At 34.4% G+C, this 23,053-nt stretch overlaps 1 protein-coding gene across 2 annotated transcripts in view; it reads left to right on the top strand.

Moving 5' to 3' along the window:
- Positions 1-3,684: 3,684 nt before the first annotated feature.
- The window catches only part of LOC149789934 (uncharacterized), a 593,258-nt gene continuing 573,889 nt past the window's right edge, over positions 3,685-23,053 (top strand). For both annotated transcript variants that reach the window (XM_089972007.1, XM_089972006.1), the window contains exons 1-4: positions 3,685-3,767; positions 7,958-8,120; positions 16,219-17,007; positions 19,326-19,360. In XM_089972007.1, coding sequence (XP_089828133.1) covers positions 8,048-8,120; positions 16,219-17,007; positions 19,326-19,360 — 897 coding nt within the window. In that variant the 5' untranslated portion in view covers positions 3,685-3,767; positions 7,958-8,047. The remainder of the gene's footprint in view (positions 3,768-7,957; positions 8,121-16,218; positions 17,008-19,325; positions 19,361-23,053) is intronic.

Raw genomic sequence — 23,053 nt, 5'->3', positions numbered from 1 at the left:
TGTATATCAACGACAGATTGTTTTGATAGATCAAGATGCTCCAGTGAGAAATAATAAATCGGGTACAAGGTTTTGAAATCATAATGTGATATTTGCAACCCAGTATCTACATTTTGATCATGTCCCATAAATGACATCAAACGATGATATGCACGTCCTATATCATTTTGTGCATAATTTAGTTGTATATTTTCTGTTGGTTCTTGTTGTCCGTTTATCCGTAAGGAAATATTTGTGAGACCTAGTTGGTTAAATATCATATGAAAGTGAGTTTGTGAGTTTAAACGATTAGTTTCCTGAAACGCAATAAAAATATGCCTTGGTGCAGAAACACCTTGTTGTGATGCTATATGCCATGTAAACTGACCGTTAACGTTAGTTTGCATACTATCTGTGCTTGTTACCACCTGTGTCCATGAAAGAAATCAATTTTTGTTCTTCTGCGATCGTTGGAGTCATTACCGGCATCCACAGTGAAAGTTTCGATAATATTACCTTACCAGCATCACCAACCGGGCGCCAAAGTGCGTCGTTATCATTTACCTTTCTTACAAGAACAACCGTGTGTCTAGCTCCAAAAATAACCCTTTTAACATTCCTACAAAATCCAAAAATGTGCGATAGTGGAATTGTACATGAAAAACCTCTATTGTCTCCTGACAACATATTTCTACGCGCTGCAAATCCCAAGTTAAAATTATCATTATAACCATGAACCACTGGTGCCACATCAGCATCACCGGTATTGGCATTATTTCTTGTTCGTCTTATATTATACGGATCGCTTTCAGGGTTATTGGAGTTATCTTTCACAAACATCATTGTAGGACCAGCTGATCTTGTATAATCATCAGAATATCTTGCTAGACCAATTATTGTTGTAGCAACGTCTACATCTTTCTCAATCGATTCAATATTTTTTCCATCAATCATATACGTGGCACTATCAAATAATGCCATGATCCCGTTGTTGACAAAACCAACTTTTACTGCACCTCCGTAATTAGTATCATCCGTTTTTATAATTGTATCTTCTACCTCAATAAAAGCCCCAGCGGGTAAAAAGTATATGCTTGTGTCATGAACTTGTAGTTCAATTCTTCCACGTTGATCTGGTACTCGTGCTTCATAAGAATAAAACTGATAATCACGTACTGATTCATCTTTAAGGACAGGTGCTTCCATGTCAAATGCTGTGTCGGATACGCGCTTGAACATTTTATTATAATTATTTCGTCTAACACGTTGATTACCGCGTTCGGAAAATTCCACTTCCGGATATCAAACTTGAGATATTATTTCCCGATTCACCGAGTCCCTGATCTGCTAACGCTGCTAGTTTTTGATTTGCAGCTTGATTTATTATTTTACTTACGTCTGCGGGCATAATTTCAGTACTTGCCAGTTTTACTGGTGGTTGTCGTTTTCGTCGCAATAATCGTCCTAGTCTGTCTTTGATCGCCGAGAACGCCTTACCAGCAACATTGACAATTGCACCAGGAGCTTTTTCACGAACAATATCAATAGCTTTCATCGATAATTGTTTTGCAATAGGCGCTGCTTTTGGGGCTAACCTTGTAAATAATCCCTGAATGACATCACCAAGTCCATCTCCGTAAATAACCCTATAGATTGGTAATCGTGAGTTTACCGCTCTGACCGATACGGATTTACGATGATTATTGTGTACGATCATCTTATTTTATTTACCATTTATCTAATTGCGGTGACTAATCATCAACGAGCTCATCAATAAGTTCTCGGTAAACGCCAATATCCATGATACCACCATAAAATAATCGCCGGCAAATATCAGCTGTTTCATTGGTTATTTCTGGTGAGTTATTTCTCGCACGTTTCCCTCCTATGAGAACTTCTAACCGTGACACGTCATTGAGGATATTATCAGGACAAACAAAATTATTTTCTCCTGATGCAGTCAAAAAACCACTTCCTACAGCGCCAGGAGGATCATCGTCAGGATCTCTTTCTTCTGTTGTCTCTGTGTCTTTAGATAAGGATCTTCTTGCTCTTTTAAGATACTTCTCTTTAAGTTTCAGCAAAGAAGACTGTTGTTGTTCTATCCGTTGCAGAGGTGGAGGAAGTTGATACTGAGAGAGTTGTTCTTGTTTTAGTTGTTTCATTCTCTCTTTATAAAGTCTTTTTACTTCTTCATGAAGACTTTCGTATTCTGGACCTCTAGCTTGTTTTTTGTTGTAATATACGCGATATATCCATTTAATAAAATTATCATCATTTACTTTTTTATGACTGGTTTTTAAAATACCAGATTTATTAAATATACCAAATAATATCATTTCAGGTAATTTTTCTCTTTCAGTATTTCTAATATCTTCAACAACCCTTTCGTTAAATCTTGCAATCAATTCTAAGTTTTCTCCTACTGGTTTGGATTCGGATGCATGTTTTTTTTCTCACGTCGGCGACTTCAGTACGAAGTTTTCCAATATCTTCAAGTATTTCTTCACCGACAGGTGGAGGTTGAGCTGCACTATATCAGTTGGAAGGTCTCGTAAAATCCTTTTTGTCTGTTTAGTTCTTCTTGGTATTTTTTCAGTCTGCGCCGCAGTTTGTTTTGATACCGGAAGAAGATCTTCTTTGATGACAGTTGTAACTTTCTCAGTAGCTGCAGTGACGGGCTTAAACAGTTTTTTAGTTTCTTCTTCGTACTCAACTTGAGCTTCTTGCTGCGCTTGTAGATTTTTTCTAAATGAATCTCTAACAGGAAGAAATTTTTTAATTGCTTCTAATCGTTCTCGAGCTATCCTTGCAGTATGAGATTCCGGATGTACCATTTTATTATAACATAATGATTTAATTATAGCAGCAGAGGGGGCGATGACCTCAAGTTGGTTCATTTCACGAGTTTTCAGATCAGGAAAATAAATGGTCTAATTAACTGGAGACCTCAATTTGTTCAGACAATCATTTATTTCAAGCAAATGTTCAGCCCGAAATATTTTTTGAGTTAGAAGCCTTATTTTGGGTTTTGGACCCTCCCAAGGTGGGTCTGTTCGCCCCCTCTGCTGCTCCATAAGTAGGAATACAGTAGTAGTAGTGGTGGTGGTGGTTAGTAGTAAACAGATGATTGTGAGCTAGCTAGATGGCTACAGTACCTCGATGCTAGTGGTCGTGGGTTTGAACCCAGCAGAATCATATAATTGGTTTATAAAAGTGGTACTTAGCAGCTGCCTTCCACTAGCACCTGCTACATGTCTGCGACGTAATGCCCCAGTGCTAAACGTCACATATAAACTGCCACACTGCTGACATCGTATTGATATGACTAAAATCGATAAATCTACATTAAAATTCCACAACCCAAAATATACTCCCCTGAGCTGCCTACCTGTATAACTAACTTGACGGAAACCTAGACTTAGGTAACTACTATTACACACTGATACTTGCAAGCCAGCACTACACATTTCCGTTATTATTTGAATTTATTTATTTTTTCAGAGTTATTCTCTCTATCAGCCATGTTGTTCACTCAAGTAAACCTGAAGAAAGAGATACGCATGTTGTAACTAAGTCAGTTGAATATCCATTGTATTATTTGTCTGTACACGCCAATAGCTTGCCAGATACGGTCAACACTTAATAACATGGCTTGTTGTCATGTAATGATTGGTTGGTTTTGTGTATGATAACAAGAATTTGCTTGGAGACAAGTACAATCATTACATTTTACACCGACTGGTGAACTTCGGAAAGTTGCATTTTAAGGGATTTATATATATTTTGTAAGTATCAGTCTACTATTTATTTTTATGAAACATTATTTTTTACTGAGTCAATGCATGAAAATGGAATAACGTTTTACTGAATGTACTGAATGTGCAGAGTCCTACATTTACTCAAATCAAGGTCAACGACACTAGTCTCTCCAAGAGTTGTTCAGTTAACGATACATTATGAATTAAATTCACAGAGTTTTTGTTTTCAAACAGATGTTATTGATAATACAGAGAGCTGAACAGTCTCAGTGAGTCAGATGTTCACTTACTAAATCCCATTTAACTCACACGTAGGTTATTAAATGCACAAAAGGTTGTTTATTTTTAGCAAGTGCGATCATATGGTAAAAATACCATGTGCACGTCATTTCCTGTGATTATGAGGTCAATAAGAGCAGATGAAGATTCTTTAAAAGAAATCATTACTGGTATTGACACGGATTGCTAACCTCCACTATTATTATACTCACCACCAACACCCCATCTACTTATTTACATACATCACTAACTCTCCCTCTACACTATTTACATACAACACTAACTACCCCCAAATTATTTACACACTCCACTAACTTTCCATATATATTATTTACACAAACCACTAACTGCCTATCTACACTATTTACACACTCCACTAACTCTCCATCTACACTATGTACACACACCACTAACTTCACATCTCCACTATTTACACTCCACTCGCTCTCCATCTACACTATTTACACAACACTAACAACCCCTCTACACTATTTACAAACGCCACTAACACTCCATATACAATATTTACATACACCAATAACTGCTGCTCTACACTATTTACACACTCCACTGACTCTCCATCTACATTATTTACACACACCACTAACTCTCCATCTACACTATTTACACACAACACTAACTCCCCCCAAATTAGTTACACACTCCACTAACTCTCCATATACATTTTTTACACAAACCACTAACTCCCTATCTACACTATTTGCACACTCCACTAACTCTACTTCTCCACTACATACACACTCCACTCACTCTCCATCTACACTATTTACACACTCCACTAACTTTGTATCTACACTATTTACACACACCACTATAAAGTGCCACACTGCAGACATCGTAGCGATAGGACTGAAAATTTGTTAAAGCTACGTTAAAAATCCAAATAAAACACACACACCACCACCACCATTAGCTCCATATTCATTGCATTTACACATGTCACTAACTCCTCATCTACATCATTTACACCCACCGCTAATTAACTCATATAATTTAGTATTTACTTCTAAAACTGATCTCCCCATCCACATCATTTACACCCACTAACTCTAAATCTATAGTATTTTCCCACCTCTAACTCCCCATCTACAGTATTTGTACTCACCAATAACTCCATACCTACATTATTAACACTAACCAATAACTCCCCAAAAACAAAGGCCCAATGCTTCGTCCAGTCATTGTAAATATTAGCTAATCTAATATGTACAATATCATTTAGATACACAAGACCTCTAAGATCACTCTACACCTCTAAGATCACACAAAACCACTAAGATCACTCTACACCTCTAAGATCACACACCACCTCTACGATCACATAAAACCAGTAAGATCACAGTACACCTCTAAGTTCAAATAAAACAACTAAGATCACATAACACATCTAGGGCCGCACAAAACCACAAAGATCATACAACACCTCTAAGATCACACACCAATTCTACGACCACATAAGACTACTAAGATAACACAAAACTACTAAGGTCACACGGTACTTCTCCGATGGCACAAGACTTCCAAGATCACACACCACCTCTAAGATAACATAAAACAACTAAGATCACACAACACCTCTAAGATCACACACCACCTCTAAAACCACATAAATCTACTAAGATCACACAAAACTGTTAAGATCACAAAACACCTCTACGATGGCACAACACCTCTAAGATCAAATAAAACTGCTACGATCAAACAACTACCTTAAAATTACACAAAACCACTAGGATCACACAACACCTCTAAGATCACATAAAAACATTAAGATCACACAATACCTCTAAGATGGCAGAAAATCACTAAGATCACACAACACCTCAAAAATCACATAAAAACCAATAAAATCACACAACACCTCTAAGGTAACACAAAACCAAGAAAATCACACAACACCTCTAAGATCAAACAACACCTTTAAGATGGCAAAAGATCACTAAGATCACATAAAACCACTATGATCACATATAACCACTATGATCACACAACACCTTTATAATCACATACATCAACTAAGATCACACAACACCTCTAAGATTACATAAAACCACTAATATGTCACAACTTTAATATCGCACAAGATCACTAAGATCAAATAACACCTCTAAGAACACACAAATCCACTAAGATCACATACCACCTCTAAGATCAGACAAAACCACTAAGATCACAAAACACTACTAAGAACACTCAAAACCTCTACGATGGCACAAGATAACTAAGATCACCTAAACCACTAAGATAACACAACACCTCTATGCTCACATAAATTAACTAAGATCGCACAACACCTCTAAGATCACATAAAACCACTAAGATAACGCAACTTTAATATGGCAAAAGATCACTAAGATTAAACAACACATCTAAGATCACACAAATCCACTAAGATCACACAACACCTCTAAGATCACATACAACCATTAAAATCACACAACACCTCTAAGATGGCACAAGATCACTAAGATCACACAACATCACTAAGATCGCACAAATCCAATAAAATCACACAACACCTCCAAGACCACACAAAACCATGAAGATCACACAACAACTCTAAGAATGCACAAGATCACACAACACCTCAAAAATCACACAAAACCACTAAAATCACACACAACCTCTAAGATCACACAAAACCATTAAGATCACACAAAACCATGAAGATCACACAGCACTTTTAAGATCACACAACACCTCTAAAATTACACAACAACTGTGAGATGGCACATTATCATTAGAATCACACAAAACCTCTAAAATCACACAAAACCGCTAAGATCACATACCACCTCTAAGATCACGAAGCACCTCTAAGATCACACAACACATCTAGGATGGCAGAAGATCACTAAGATCACAAAACACCTCTAAGATCACACAACACCTATAAGATCACACAAAACTACTAAGATCACACAACACCTCTAAGATGCCACAAGACCACAAATCACACAACACCTCTAAGATCACGCAACACTTCTACGATCACACAACTCCCCTAAAATCAAAAAAAATCACTAAGATCACAGTACACCTCTAAGATCACACAAAACCACTAAAATCACACAACACCTATAAGATCACACAAAACCACTAAGATCACAATGCACCTCTAAGACCACACATAATCACTAAACACCTATAAGATCTCACAAAACCACTAAGATCACAGTGCACCTCTAAGACCACACATAATCACTAAGATCACAGTACACCTCTAAAATCACACAAAACCGCTAAGATCACATACCACCTCTAAGATCACGCAGCACCTCTAAGATCACACAACACATCTAGGATGGCAGAAGATCACTAAGATCACAAAACACCTCTAAGATCACACAACACCTATAAGATCACACAAAACTACTAAGATCACACAACACCTCTAAGATGCCACAAGACCACAAATCACACAACACCTCTAAGATCACGCAACACTTCTACGATCACACAACTCCTCTAAAATCAAACAAAATCACTAAGATCACAGTACACCTCTAAGATCACACAAAACCACTAAAATCACACAACACCTATAAGATCTCACAAAACCACTAAGATCACAGTGTACCTCTAAGACCACACATAATCACTAAGATCACAGTACACTTCTAAGATCACACAAAACCACTAAGATTACACAACACGTCTAAGATGGCACAATCTCACTAATATCATAAAACACTAAGATGAATAGGGAACATAAATATGATTACATTTTGCGTGTAAAAAAGAGTATGTAATTGCAGCTTTGATAAGCTCTTTACACATCAAAATGTTTACGCGATTTCATTTGTATAGATATTTCATTTTACAAGCAAGTTGATCTCTACAATAATTCATAAACTAAATATTAATTATTTATATTACATCGACACCGCTAGAATATTCCTGTCTGTATTTTGCAGCCCAGTCATCCTGTCAGCATTGTGTTAGGTTGAAAACTCATTTCACTTGGAGTGAATAACCCTAAAGCACAATCATATAAAAAAGATAAAATGGCTACAGGAGGAGAGAAAAAAGTTGGTTACAGTCTTGCCAAGGTTGGGACTCTGACACTAGAAAAAAACAGTAAGTGATCCATAAGTTACATATAAAATTCCAGTGGAGTTTGTCAATGAATATTTTCATAATCTGCATACGGATACTTGTACTATATTCATTACGTGGTGGAAAATGTTAGTTTCTATTTTATACTCATTTGTTTCCTAAGGTCTGACATACCTAATGGAATATGACAGTTAATAATTTCATATTTTCGTGGTCTTTGTTACATAAGTCTGGCATATTTATTCGAATATTTAAGTGAAACTTTGAATTTCGAACTTAGTTTCATACTCTGTCATTATATATTGTCGGCATACTTAATGAAATCTGTCAGTAAATATTGTCATACCCTGCATACAGATGCTTTTAATACATATATTAGAAAGGAAATACAGGAATGACCGTGTGTACTAGCAATACAACAGCCAATGGGAAGCACAGCAGAGTTGGCTAAGCCTAAATATTGAAGCAACCTTAAAACTATAATGTAAAACCATAAGCTCAGGTTTTGGTAATTTGATATTCCAACTGGCTGCAATGCAAGTCTGTTCATTGGTCATGCGTGTAAGCTTTCACCATGACACCTATTATACTGGCTTTCTGTATGATGACATAGTCTGATGGCTATACATACACATATAAAAGAGATCAATAACTGAAACTACTCTCTTTGTTCAGTGTAGTGTGTTCCTAAATAATGTTTATTCATATGCAATATGAACCGACCGATAGCGATTGTTACTGCGTGGTAACAGGTATGAACATGCTCTTGTCACTGTTGGCAGGTAATCTTACCAGCGCAATGCTAGGTTTCGTTTTTACCGAGCTTAAAGAATGATTTACCTTTATGTATAGCGCCAAAATATCTGCCCTTTGGAGAGGTATTAGATTTTTGTAAGAAAATAGTCAAATATTTATGTATTTTTTTCTCCCACGGACGATGTTTAGACTACCTTTCTTGTGATGATCTCAATCTAGAAGCTGTTCTTACGGAGTATAGATATTATGAACACAAAGAAGACTTGTAACGATGACGACAATTTTATTGATAAAGCATCCCCAAACAGATGTGTTGTTTGTCTCTGGCACAAAGTAGATTCAAGAAAACATACAGATTTTATGCATGCGCGTTATTAAAAGATTCGAAATTAGACGTCACAAGAATAAAACTAACAAACATCTAAACCAAAGAGTCTCATTTTGTTCATATTTGAGTAGAATTACGTTGAGGAATAATGTTCTAGCTAAGGTCTCCAAGAACATGTTTTGCAAGATCGTGCGTAAAAGAAATCCTGTCATCCAAATCCAGTATAATTTAGTCTTAAGTCTGATTTGTTGGCATAAATCTCAAAATTGTATTGTTATTAACATTTTTATTTATCACAAGCATATGTCCGGAAGATGGCTGCATAAGACTGCATTGATCGTGTAATCATATGAGGTGCCGTTTTATTATTGTATGCTGTATAATACATTCGGTGTATGATATACATAGTCTCGTGTATGATAGCATAACTTCAAATTCAATATATTATTATTTCTTTCAATGTATTGTTTTATAAATTAGATGCATATCTTAAATTTGTCTAATGAATGATTTAAATTCCGTCCGAACTGAGTGAAATATGTTGGATATAGGCGTTATTTCCCAATATTAAAAAGAGAATTCAAGTGTGAAGAAAAAACTCGCGACTAAACTTAAATTTGGGAATTTCATGTACACTAATTAATTAAGATTTTATGCTCGTCAAATATTAACAACAAATTTAGTTATTTGATATAATAAAATGAAATGATATCACAAGATATATATAATAGCATAAAATAAGGAAAAAGGGTAAAATGGCGCCTCATATTACTAGGTCTAATTTGGTTCGATGATCAAAATATTTAGAATTATATATGAATATTATAAAAACGATATTAGTTTGACAATGGGTCGGTAATTGCCCTACCCACCCCACCGTCAACCAGGGTCATTATCCAGTACAAGAATACGCTTTTATTTTGATATGTGTAGAGTTAGAGGTTGAATAATCTCCCACCCACCAAACCGTCAATCATGGGTTGTGTCCACCATAGTACATGTTATTATTTGGACATTTGAGGAAAATAAACTCTTTTAATACCTTGACCTCCAGCCAGTTCGATGTCGCTTGGACCACAGAAGTCACGTTTTATCGTCAACCAGAACGTCAGACTCCTGTGGTTGGACCGTATCACACACACACACGTGCGTGTGTAAGGTATTGTTTATTAAATTTTAATCCGCCTATGGCATTTATAAACATTGTTTCTACCCCTGTCATCAACTCTATCGATCAGTCACGAATTTCCATTGATCACTGATTAATCACCAGTGACGTACGAAAATAACAATACAAATATTAAGAATGTCCAGCCACCCACCTCATTCATAAAGGACAGAATACGCAGGAATCTGGAGTGAGAGAGAAAACTTATTTGAAAATTAACCTTAACCAAGTAGCCTACTATAACTTGGATAGTTGTAACGGTATGTGTACACTTTCCATGGGATTTATCTACAGTGTTCATAATATCAGTGTTACAAATTCGCAATAATCTGTAGAAATTATAACGTAATTTTCTTGTTTATGAGGCACACACATACTATAATTTATTTAATGCTTGCTTTTGTTTCTGTTGTTTTTTTCTTAAACCTATAATTAGGTTCTAAAACAAAATTATGTTTAAACATCAAATGTATTTTATGTTTGTATGTTTCCCCCTCAGATAAATTGTATGTTTAATTTAAAAAGAATTTTATTATAACAAATTTATTGTTACAGGTCCCCTAAGTCTCAGTGTTTGCTATTTGTGTTAATGCTATATTGTGTGTATGCTATATTTTCTGTATGTTTGAGACAGCAATTATAAGTCAGAATTTTCCCCCAGTTATCTTATTTCAATTCTTTGGGTATAGAATACATTATAATATATTTTATATTATTTATCCGTTAATTTATTTTCAATTTAGAATTTTAGCGATCGGAACAGTGTGCTATATTAGTTTAAGAAAAAAATTCTATGTTTTATTCAAGTGTTAATCTGTCTCGTTCCTCGTAATATGTTCTTTGAATATATAGGTAGGCTGTGCTCGATTCACATTTCTTTATTCTCCTTGTATTTCTCCTGATTCGAGTTAGACCTCCTTGAGTTATTTAAACTATTTTTTATAGCCTTCGTTATCTTCAAAGAAGTAAACTCACTTGGACATTTGTTTGGAAAGAAATGATAAGTTTTGGGCCATATTTGTGTTATAAAAGATTACTCAGTTAATATTCCTGGCTGCAAAATAAATAAAAAATAAAATTTTTTTAAAAATTATTTAATTTTTTTTTTGCTTACAAGTAATAGACTCAAAGTCATATGTCAACGTCGGTGCGATTAGCAATTATAAGTATTGAATATCTCAGGCAATATATTGATCTTTCTCAAAAGGATGAAACTCTATTGACGGCTGTGCACAATTATTGACAACCCATATTATTCGATTTATCGACACATTATGTTTTGATAGAACGATATTGTTTGATTTCATACATACTAATAATTCCATTAAACAAGATATGTCGTTTTTCGATTTAGTATTTCTTTATAATGTATATCACTTAAAGGGCACCGTAGTTTTGCAAACATATTGATAAGACAGATTTCGTATGCATAAGAAAATAATCCGTGTCAGTTACCGTTTGTCGAGGGGATACGCTACAGTGGGTATAACTGTGCAACGTATTCCCGGATTGACTGTTATGTAAAGCCGTATAATAGTGTTTCGTAAGCTGTGAAACAGATGACGTTTGCATGTGTTTATTTCTCACGGGTTGATCTACCTGAAACCGTAGCTTCCACTTCTGTTGATCGGTTTTACCATTTAATCTATTGATGGAATCGGGGGATTAAGATTGGCTGGTATATGGAGTAGCTCTTTACTCGAGACTGGCAAAGAAACGAAATAACAGACACACAGAAGTCGGAACGAACTTTAAGTTCAATATTATTTAGTAATATTTGAAGACTTGTCAGCAATATGGAAGGCAGGCGAACAAGTCTCATCCAATATGAACTTAACTTCTTAAGCTGGAAATCTGTTGTGTCAAAGACTAGTTTTTTTATTTTTTTTAATTATGTTTTGCTTCTTCTATTACGGCGATATGACATATGACGACTCAAGAGAAAAACGTAACAGAATGCGATTTCATATCTGGCTAAAATAATTTTGAAATAGAAGGGTCATTTGAACTTTATTTTAAAAAACAAGTCTAAAATGTATAAGGGATGAATATTATACTGGAATTGTTAAACGAGTAAAATTTTTGCTTGTACTATCGTTAACATATAAAGAGAAATAATCATAAAATGTATGTGTGTATGTGTGTATGTATGTATGTATGATTCTAAAGTGTATTTGTTTATGATTTGGACATTTAACGCAGCTTAAAACAATTTTTCAGTCATATTGCTACGATGTCTGCAATGAGGCAGTTAATAGTCAGTTTATAGCGAGGTCTAGCACTGGGGCATCATGCCGCAGACATGCAGCATGATGTCCCTCCCAGTCAAATTATCTTGACAGCAGGCCCCAGTCATAACACTAACCTCATAATGCTTAGTACCTAGCAAAGCAGCTGTTGGTATAATTTAAAAAAAAAATAAGTCTTGGGTATGACTCGGCCAGAGCTCGAACCTACGACCTCACGCATCCGAGGCGGACACTCTAACCAGTACGCCACCAGAGCGACTTTAACAATATGATTCCGTAACAATATGTGATGCATTATGACAGCGGTTGTTTTATACGCTCAAACACCGCAGTGATAGGCATGACGCTGTATTAGGATGTCGTAATATCAATATTATTCATCATTTCTTGTAGTTTCTGAGTTATGGGATGCGGTGGTAAGCATGATGCAGTAATAGGCATGACGCGGTAATAGGACGTCGTAGACTCAATCGAATCAGTTTTTATCATCACCTATAGTTTCTGAGTTATGGGATTGGACATTACACATTCATTTCAAATGACGACAACAATGACAAAATGTGTTGGCTTCGCTGTACATTTCCTTCGCTGTTCCAAGTGTCTGGGAGAGGCTTTTGCCTAAATTTGGACATTTTTATTTTAATTTGCAATTTAATTTGTTTAAGTCTAAGTTTTGTAATATGTACTCTGCAATATATTGCCAAACTATGCATGTATAACAAAATAAATTATGATTTGCTGTAACAATAGTTTGCTCAGTTATAAAGTTTAATTTAGAATGAACAATGCCAGTATAAAATTTGTTAATCACAATGTTTGTAATTTTTTTGGAATTATTGTAAAGATTTGGACTTTATCGAAATGAGAATGCTATCTTCTCAATTGGATGATTATGTTCAAATAAAATATTGTGTAATATCCAAGTGGAATATATATATATATATATATATATATATGTGTGTGTGTGTGTGTGTGTGTGTGTGTGTGTGTGTGTGTGTGCATGTGTGTGTGTGTTAATTACATATATGAATGTTTACGGTTTTTCTAAAAGAGGTTGTGTAAAAATATATGTAAAAATAGATACAATGTAACATTGCTGCAGGACATTCCACTGGGAAACGGTATTTTGTAATGTCAGGGAGCATCTAAAAAATGTCCCCCCCCCTCAAAATTACCGACACTGCTTTTAGCTTGTCAGAAATTTGCTGTGAAGTTACGTAAAGAGATAAGGGAAACTCGAAGAAAAAGTATATGAATTGTGTTAGTAAAACACACGTCATCAGATACGAAAGTGTATTTCTCATGGAAGACCAGTGATTTATTTTCGTGAATATACGGAACTCGTCATAATAATTTATCCATGAGAATATATATATATATATATATATATATATATATATATATATATATATATATATATATATATATATATATATATACGGCCATGATACACGCGTTTAAAATTAAAAATTCCTTTACTTTCCTCCTGAAAATAGCCACTTTCTTCGCAAACAGTTGTCTTCGTGAAAAATCATAACGGAAATTACATGCACGACATTTGACATGATTAATTCTTTACTATTCTTGAACATGATGAAATGGTGCAAGACCCTTTAGGGAAATAAAACTGGACACATCGATAATTATATATATGGAGTTCGGAACTTCAGGCCTGGTAAATATTTCTCTTGAAAAAGATGATAAATTAACATCAGAACTACGATACAAAAAAGTGATAACCCCAGACACATTTACACTGCCCATGTTTAAACATCTTACAAAATTGTTACTTCGATAGCTGCAAATGTTTGCCAGGTGTTTGCACTTAACAACATTAACAACCATGATAACCACTTGGTTAAAAGCTGACGATGTATATTTTGTTTTATATTAAAAGTAGCCTAATTTACCAATAAATGCAATCTTCAAAACATAAACTTGTGTATAATCTGTTTTCCGTTATGTTTGTCTGACTTTTTATATTTTTCCCAGAGAGTTATTTTGCAATCGGAGTTTGTGTGACAGTTGAAGACACGCGCTCTGTCAAACATCGATACTAAAACTCTGTCAGAATAAATCGCTACCGCTGTTTTGACCCCTGTGTCATGTAAACTTTAGTACATCTGGCTTCGCGGATTTGTAAATAAGTACGTTTCTCCATGTTGCATGTTTCCGCCAGCGTTCTTGTCAGTGCAGACGTCATAATCCAAGGCAGGCATACCAATGTAAGAAAATGCAGCAGACAAGTAAATGAATGAAGACGTTTATTAACAGGGACTTTCATTGAAACACTCAGGGTAGTACATACATATAGGGTAACGACTAAATGTTGAGTATGACAGGGAAATGTTACATGAATGATTTATTATTATTATTATTATTATTATTATTATGATGTTATTATTATGTTATTATTATTATTATCTAGTGAGTTTCGTTCACCTGCCCTTCTCCGTGATTCCCCGTTTGCGTGGCCAACTCCAATAATATGGTTAAACAACTTTTCAAAGAATGAAAAAATTGGCATTCATCAGGTTAAATTCTTTATATTTTCTATATTTTTTCGGCTTTTAATGGAATTTGAAACAGAATTGAAATTTTTAAGTGTTACTATTATAGTTGTAAACTAACGAAGTGTTTCTAATTTTGTTGTGGTTTTATTAAAAGATGTAAGTTTAGTTGGCTGTGTTTAATATAGTGTGCTATCATGCTTTTTTATTGTTGTACTCGTTAAAATCGACAGCCGTTATTCTGTTTGCAAAACTGGTCTATCCGTTTTATTCCTTGTTTTGACTAAAATCCCTTTTTTTATTTTAAAAATGTAATCACCCCCCCCCCCTCTTTTTGGTGTGTGTCCCTGTTTTGTGATCAGTTATTACGTGGTATTGTGATGAAGACCTTCACTCAACAGCTTTCAAGGAATGACACAGAGTTATTTAATGTAAGGATGGACTCCGTGTCTGAATTTGTCTTGTCCATTTTTTGGAGGAGTATAAGATTAATACACACGTACGAATGCACGTACGTAACATGATTTAAAATGAGAGACGATAGCAGTTTCCACACAGAACCTGTTAACACACTATTGTTGGTATCTTCAGTTTACTAAAATACTGTACAGAACTATAATAGTGTGATTACTGGGTCTGTGTGATGTCTGCTGTAAATCTCTCTTGTAATAATAATAAAATGATGACGCCATTACGACGATTGTAATGGTCAGTTATTTAGTATTTAAATTATACATGTATGGTATTTTTGTGTAGATGTGTATCAACGTTTATATTATGCATTATTTTAATGTTTATATCACGTAAATATACAAGTTATTTTAGTATTTTAATATAAATATAAGTATGCAAATTTAGTAATATATACGACGACAACCACCATGACCATTGCATTTTTGTGAGAGCTAAATTTAGAACAATAGAATAAGTATAATAAATTTAACATGAATTAATTTTTAAAGTCATAAATATAATTAATTCAATTATTATTAACATATTAATACCTATACACTGCAAATATACAAGTTATTTCATATATTAGTATAATAATATGTTTAATATTTGTGTTTAGATGTGTATTTATGTTTATATCACTTTATTTCCACAGCCGACAAGTCCTCCTGGTACATCTCTTTTGTCGTCTGCCAAGACAAGATAGTCGTCCTAGACATCAATACGTGGAAAGTCCAGATACATCGACTCCATGATGGAAAATTCCTGGCATCGTCAGGCAGACTGGAGTCAGGACCACGTGACATGTGTCTGATAGACGCCATGACAATTTGTATCCTTCATGAAGACGGTCTGATTAAAATGATGGCCATTAATACGACAGACATGTCACGTGATATTAAAACGACCAGGACTTTACGTTTAGAGGGAGTAATGGATGAATATCATGGTGTTGTCAGATTGAATGACAGTATTGTTGTCAGTGGTTTTAGACAGGACACGATGTACTGGTGTGTTGTGTCACTTGAAGACGGACATGTTGACACAATTCACCGGATTTGTGAAGGGTACGGATGGAGTAGAATGACAACAAAAGACAACATGATTTATGTCTTGTGTAATGCTGGTTATGAATTCCCTGATAATACTGGTGTATATGGATTCGACATTTTGAATCCCAGTCAATGTAAATATACATACAAACATCAACGTCTACATAGTCCGAGATCAATCGTTATAAATGAAGACGGGAATATTTTCGTATGTAACAATGGATTCCTTGGATTCTTTGATACCTGTATTCATCAACTTACAGCTTCATGTCAACTTGTCGCCATTTTCACACAGGAAATTCCACTCTATGCCATATTCTGGGACAATGGACGTCTGTATGCCACAGGCTATGGGAGTAGTGACATTACTGTATTCCGTCCCGTGTATCAAGGTAATTCATATTTCTTATATTTTATTGACATTAAAATCTTTTAATGACGTCATAAATAAAATTACAAACTTCATTTATTGAAAATTATCCAAGATTTCATTTTAAATTTAGAAAACAAAATGTCAACATGACAGTATCGTCACGCATAGTTGTCATGTTGATATGAAGTTACATATAAATAAATAGTATTTATTGTTATAAAATTTATATTAAGTTCACTTTAATATTGTTAAGTGATTTACATTTATTTATAATATTTATTTATAATATATTTATTTATATGTAAATAAAAATAACAGATTTTATAGACATAATTTATCATCGATTGAAAAGGACGACGAAATTTTATACCGAGTTTATCCACCAGGTGTCGCTTTCATTCCAAGCGCGTGCCATTCAATCTGGCTAAATATAGATTACAAATATGGCCGTTGGATGTATTCACTTGTTCTATACACCGTATTTCTTGACACATATTTATTTTTTACACAGGTCTTAATGTTCCCTTGCTTTAACATTGAATTTCTATTTATATTGTTGTAATTAGAAATCTATATCACAAGATAACCGTCAGTAAAAAAAAAATAAACTGATTTTAAAACCAAACGGAAGATGTTGTCATGAACCAGTCAGAGGTCTATGTCCTTTCCCAGCAACACATAGTTTTAATATTTCTACCACCATTTGTTAGAAAAAAATACAAGTTCACTAAAGGTACAGAATTCCTAATATTACGAAAATGAAAGGAATTATTTATCTAAGACGACGAACAATATCTCACTTGTCTGGCAAAACATGGACTCGCCCACGTAAATATTAGGCTGTGTTATTAAGGAAAATCACGTGTATTTGAAATACACAAAAGGTAACAGTGCTAGAAGACAGGTAGGTTATACATTTGAAATTGATGAATGAAATGAGGAAGTTCTGTGCATTTGTTTCAAAGAATACGAAATTTTTCTTTCTTTTTGAATTATTTTAATATGTGGTTGGGTGTATAGTAAAATCATCTATAATTTTTAAGATTTTCATCTTGTTACATTTTAAGGAAATTTTAAGTTTCTAATTTTTAAAAAAATGCAATATTTGTTTCTCAGGTAACTTAACTTAAAGATACAAACAATTATTGTTTAATTTTCAAAAAGAACAAGAATACATTTTATCAAGCGAGATATGAGCAGCCCCTCCCCATTATCAAATATTTTTTTTTTGCATTTGGGTGGTAAAAAAAAGTTATGAAGGAAAAGGAGGAAAGGAAGAAAGAATTGTATATCCACCCCACCTACTTTTTGTCGATTTTATTTACTGACTTCAGTTCGAAAAGGTGGTGAATAAATTTATGAAAATAAAACAAACCTAGTTAAATGAATTAAGTCTGATTGTTATTTTATTAAGTTGATTTTTGTGAATTAATTGGATTGAGCCAAGTGGTCTCAAAATCATTTTGAGTAAGACACTCAATCTATTTCAAGAAACACACACACACACACACACACACTCATTTGATTAGATCAAATATTACGCCATGCTATTAAGGAACATCCAATGCATTTGAAATACACACAGGATAACAGGGCTATAACCCAGTGATGTCAGTCAGGTTAGAAATTATAAATAATTGATGTATGAAATTATTTTTGTGCAACGTTGCTATGGCTTTTTTATTTTTTATTTAATTAAATCTTTTGAGGGGTATATAGGGAAGTCAGTCATAATTTTGAACTTTATTTATCAACCTAGATGCAAGTGTGATAGTCTAATCTCCTCCCCCAAACCCAGCGAATTCTCATATAATTTTGAAGTAAAAATAATTGTGAAGGAAAAGGAAGAAAGAAAAGAATATCCATCCCACCCACTTTTAGAGATTTAATTTGCCGATCTATTAAATTTAAATTTATTTTAAAAAAATTTTCAAAATGTGGAGATTATAAAACAAACATAATTAAATGAAATATTGTAAAATTAAGCCTGACTTTTCTTGATTTTTGTATTACATGCAGTTGGGTTTGAGCCCATTAGCCGGAAATCTTGCTGAGCAAGGCACTCAAGTTATTTCAAGACATCCCCCGTCACATGGTCATTCTGAGATGCTTTCATTGCTTTCAGTGCTCAGCAGGTTGAACGAGAAGGAACAATCTTGTCTGGCCTTCCTGTAAATACTTCTGGCTAGTAGAGCCCCTGATGTCTTATGAATATTGAATTGTTCCCAGACATATTTTACTGTAATCTTTAGTTTGTACAGATTTTAATAAATACCTCATTGAAATTCAATGTCTTGGTGGTATTGCCAATTAGCTGGGACAATTTTTCTTTTCCAGTAGGAAGTCGTAAAGATTCAGAAAAACAAGGAAATGTAAGTAGTCCATTAATGCATCAATTATTGTTTCCATATTGTGTATTGATAGCTCACTTTCAGTATAACAGCATCACATTACACAACCTCTGATGTGAGTTATGGAAAGATGATACACCTTTAATACTATTTACACAATCATATTTTTAAGTCAGGGTCTATTCTACAGTAGAAACAAAAAGTTAGGGGCAGGGGTAATTCCCCTCACTGTTTGAAAGTGATGGATTTTATTTTATAAATCATCACAGGTATATTTACAGACCAGGAGATTTTGGAGGATGGCCATTTTACATTATCTGATGTTACTCCTAAACATCATAGAGAATAAATTTCCTGACACATTCATGCCAAGATATAGTTGATCTTAAATGAAAGTGTTCCCACGTGCATATCCAACATTTCCACCACATTGGCCATCTCGATATGCAGAATGATTGATCATATCAGCATGGGATTTTCACTAAAACACGTGATGTCATTTTGGTCTGAAATCAATATGACATCCAAAATAGATGTAGCCGTCTTTGCAACCACCATCTAACTATTTTTAGAACTCCTAAACAGAAAGTCATACCAGCTAGTCAGTTTCCTCTGATCTTACCCACTACATCTTAGATATTCTGAAATTTAGGTTGGGGTATGGGGTCAGAGTGCATTGCCCATCATAAAGTTGGAATTCACATAAACCACATTGGGGTAGCTGCTTACTAATAAGCCTGGCAAAATTAAATGGCATTACATTTACCTGTACTTACAAGAATGAACTGGAGGATAATTCATCTTCTCAAAAATTGTGAATAGAACGTTTATTACATTTTTATTTTTTGATGCAAGATATGCATCTAGTGTTGATACAAGTTGACCTAGTACTCCATTTTTCATTGCTGGTACAAAAAGCCTAGCAGCCTATACATCCATGACATCAGAGGTTCAATTTTCATGTGATACCAATGTAAGTCCCCTTCCCAACGGTGTTGTACAAAAATCGAAATTAATTAATAAAAGTAGTTTGTGAAAAACGGTAAGTTGATACATAATTTTCAGTATTATTCCAAGAACAATGACAAATTTGCTGCTGTTTCAGCAAGCTAAACAAGTCAGATTCATCACACAGAGAGAACATTTCAACATTTAGTCACATAATACTACAAAGATATCCAGCATGGCCAATTTTGCATAATTTTGAAAGTCTTCTAGTTACTTCTTCTAAATTAAAAGCCATATCTGCATGGAGTTTAATTCTAGAAGACTTAATTTGATCTCAAGTTGGTCCTAAATAAATGGTGCTGATCTGATCTTGAATATGTTGGCCCTCTAGAAACTCATTTCATCATTATCTCTAATAAAAGCTATATCAACATGAGGAGGTTTCCAACAAAATACTTCTTTTGATATATTGTTAGTTGAATGAAAGTTTTGCTCATCTATCCTCCAGTAAGGCCCATTGCATCTGTCATCCAGTATGGCCCCATTACACTTGTCATCCAGTATGGCCCCATTGCATCTGTCATCCAGTATGGCCCCATTGCATCTGTCATCCAGTATGGCCCCATTACACTTGCCATCCAGTGTGGCCCCATTGCATCTGTCATCCAGTATGGCCCCATTGCATCTGTCATCCAGTATGGCACCATTGCAGCTTAGGGTTAAGAAGTTAGAGTTAGGAATGGTCAGTCTAGAGTCGGGGATAATCATGACATGATATTTCAGGAGCTTCAAAGATATTATAATAGTTCATTAATGTTCATCAGTGTGTTCATGAACTTTGAGTACATGATTCATCAAAATTCTTGAAGTATTCATGAACTTAGTTGTGGAACTTTCATGAACAATTTGTTCATGAACTCAAATGATGAACTGATCATGAACATTTGAAGAACATTCATGAACAGTTTCATGGTTGTTCATGAAGTCATGAATTTGTTTTCATAGGGTTGTGACTGGGTGGGACATGATGCCCTGGTGATAGACATCACTATAAACTGTGACACTGCAGACATTGTAGTGATATGACTGAAAAATTGCTAAAGCTATGTTAAAAACCAAAATCACACACACACTTGTTCTTGCTACTCATCCTGAACAGAAAATTGTATTGATAGACAACTTTCTTGAGAATATTTCATCTTCCGTTGTTAATCAGCAATGAAAACTATGTCAATATAACATCCAGTGTGGTCACCCTGGCTGACATTTTAAACATGTTGCCATTGTGAGATATCCTCACTTGGGTGTTTTAGTAGAAGATTTCGTTATGTCTGGTATGTCCCATGTGAATGGACATTCAATATAAGCATGATAATAATTTGGCAAAATGTGTTTGAATCATTTGAAGGTTAAAATAAATGTCAAAACTGTTGAGTAACATCAGTTAACAAAGAATGTACTGTTATAGTTTTATTTCATTTATATAACACTTCTGTATATGTCATATAAATATTAGCGCTTTTTTACTCGAGTTTGAGAAATAAATAAGTATATTCATGTTGAGACTTCCTGAAGTGTGCTGCTGAGGTGCTAATATTTGTTAAAATTACTAATAATACTGTAGTTTTTTAAAACTCTCTCTCTCTCTCTCTCAATATATATATTTTAAATTACAACAGGATTATTACCAGATCTCAAACATAAAGAATATAATGGTAACATATGCCTTTTGAATTTCAAGAGCAGTGCATGCATGAAAATGTTTTCACACAACTCTAGGTTTCAGAAAAAACTCTCAACCATGAGTATGTATTCCACCCGAGTTTAGATCATCACTAATTTGGAAATTACTTACAAAAATACTTTGAATAATCAGATTTGAAAGCATTTGTCCATGAATTTGACCATTATCACAAGGATTTTATATTGCATAGCCATTTGCAGATAAATTTCGTTTGACTTGAAATTCATAACTCATTATTTGTTGTTTCTTCATGCTGTTTAAATGCTGTGATGAACTTAACTGTCAGAAGATATTGTAATATTTACTCAACTTAACTGCTATAGAAAGATAAACTTCATATAAAGTGTTCAGCAAAACTGAAGACAGATGTGGCATGGATGGGACAAATAGTTTGGAGAGAAATATTGCAAAATATTTATGTATATCCTTTTCTAAAGAGTGTGACTTTACTTTTGCCTGCCGATATGATTCACGTGTTGATATGTACAAAATGTATTCATTTTGCTTTTTAAAAACAAATAAGTGTTGTTTTTTTTTGTTGGATACAGTGCATATGGTTTTTATTTAGTGACTCACACAATGCAGACCGTAAATTGGGTTTTGTTTGCATCAGATTCAGTCTTGAACCATTTCTGCACCAAAAAAGAAAATCCATACTAATTATATACAATTTACAGCATGCTTACTTTTTGCTTTCTTATGCACCCTTTGGCTTTTAATCCCCCTCTGTTTCATGCTAACCTGCTTTGTAACATAGCTGCATGGTGAATGGTATCTGTTCTATGTTCCATATAAGCCATTAACCAGGAAACCTAATACAGGACCTGGGGGTTCGGGTTAGAGGAAGACATGATTGGTTTGGTTTGTGGGTTTTAACACTATTTTTCAGTAATGATAGCATATATATGCTGGCCAGAATATTTGGTGGAGGGATAACCTGGGAAGCTACCAGCAAGCTTTTTCACATGCTCACTTGGATGAGCATCCCAAATCAGGCAGATATGAGATGTGCAAGTAATCTG

The sequence above is a fragment of the Sinohyriopsis cumingii genome, chromosome 10 (genome assembly GCF_028554795.1).
Source record: "Sinohyriopsis cumingii isolate HCF-2022 chromosome 10, ASM2855479v2, whole genome shotgun sequence".
Taxonomy (NCBI): Eukaryota; Metazoa; Mollusca; class Bivalvia; order Unionida; family Unionidae; genus Sinohyriopsis; species Sinohyriopsis cumingii.
Note: the sequence above shows the minus strand (reverse complement) of the source record. Positions and strands in the feature narration are given on the sequence as shown.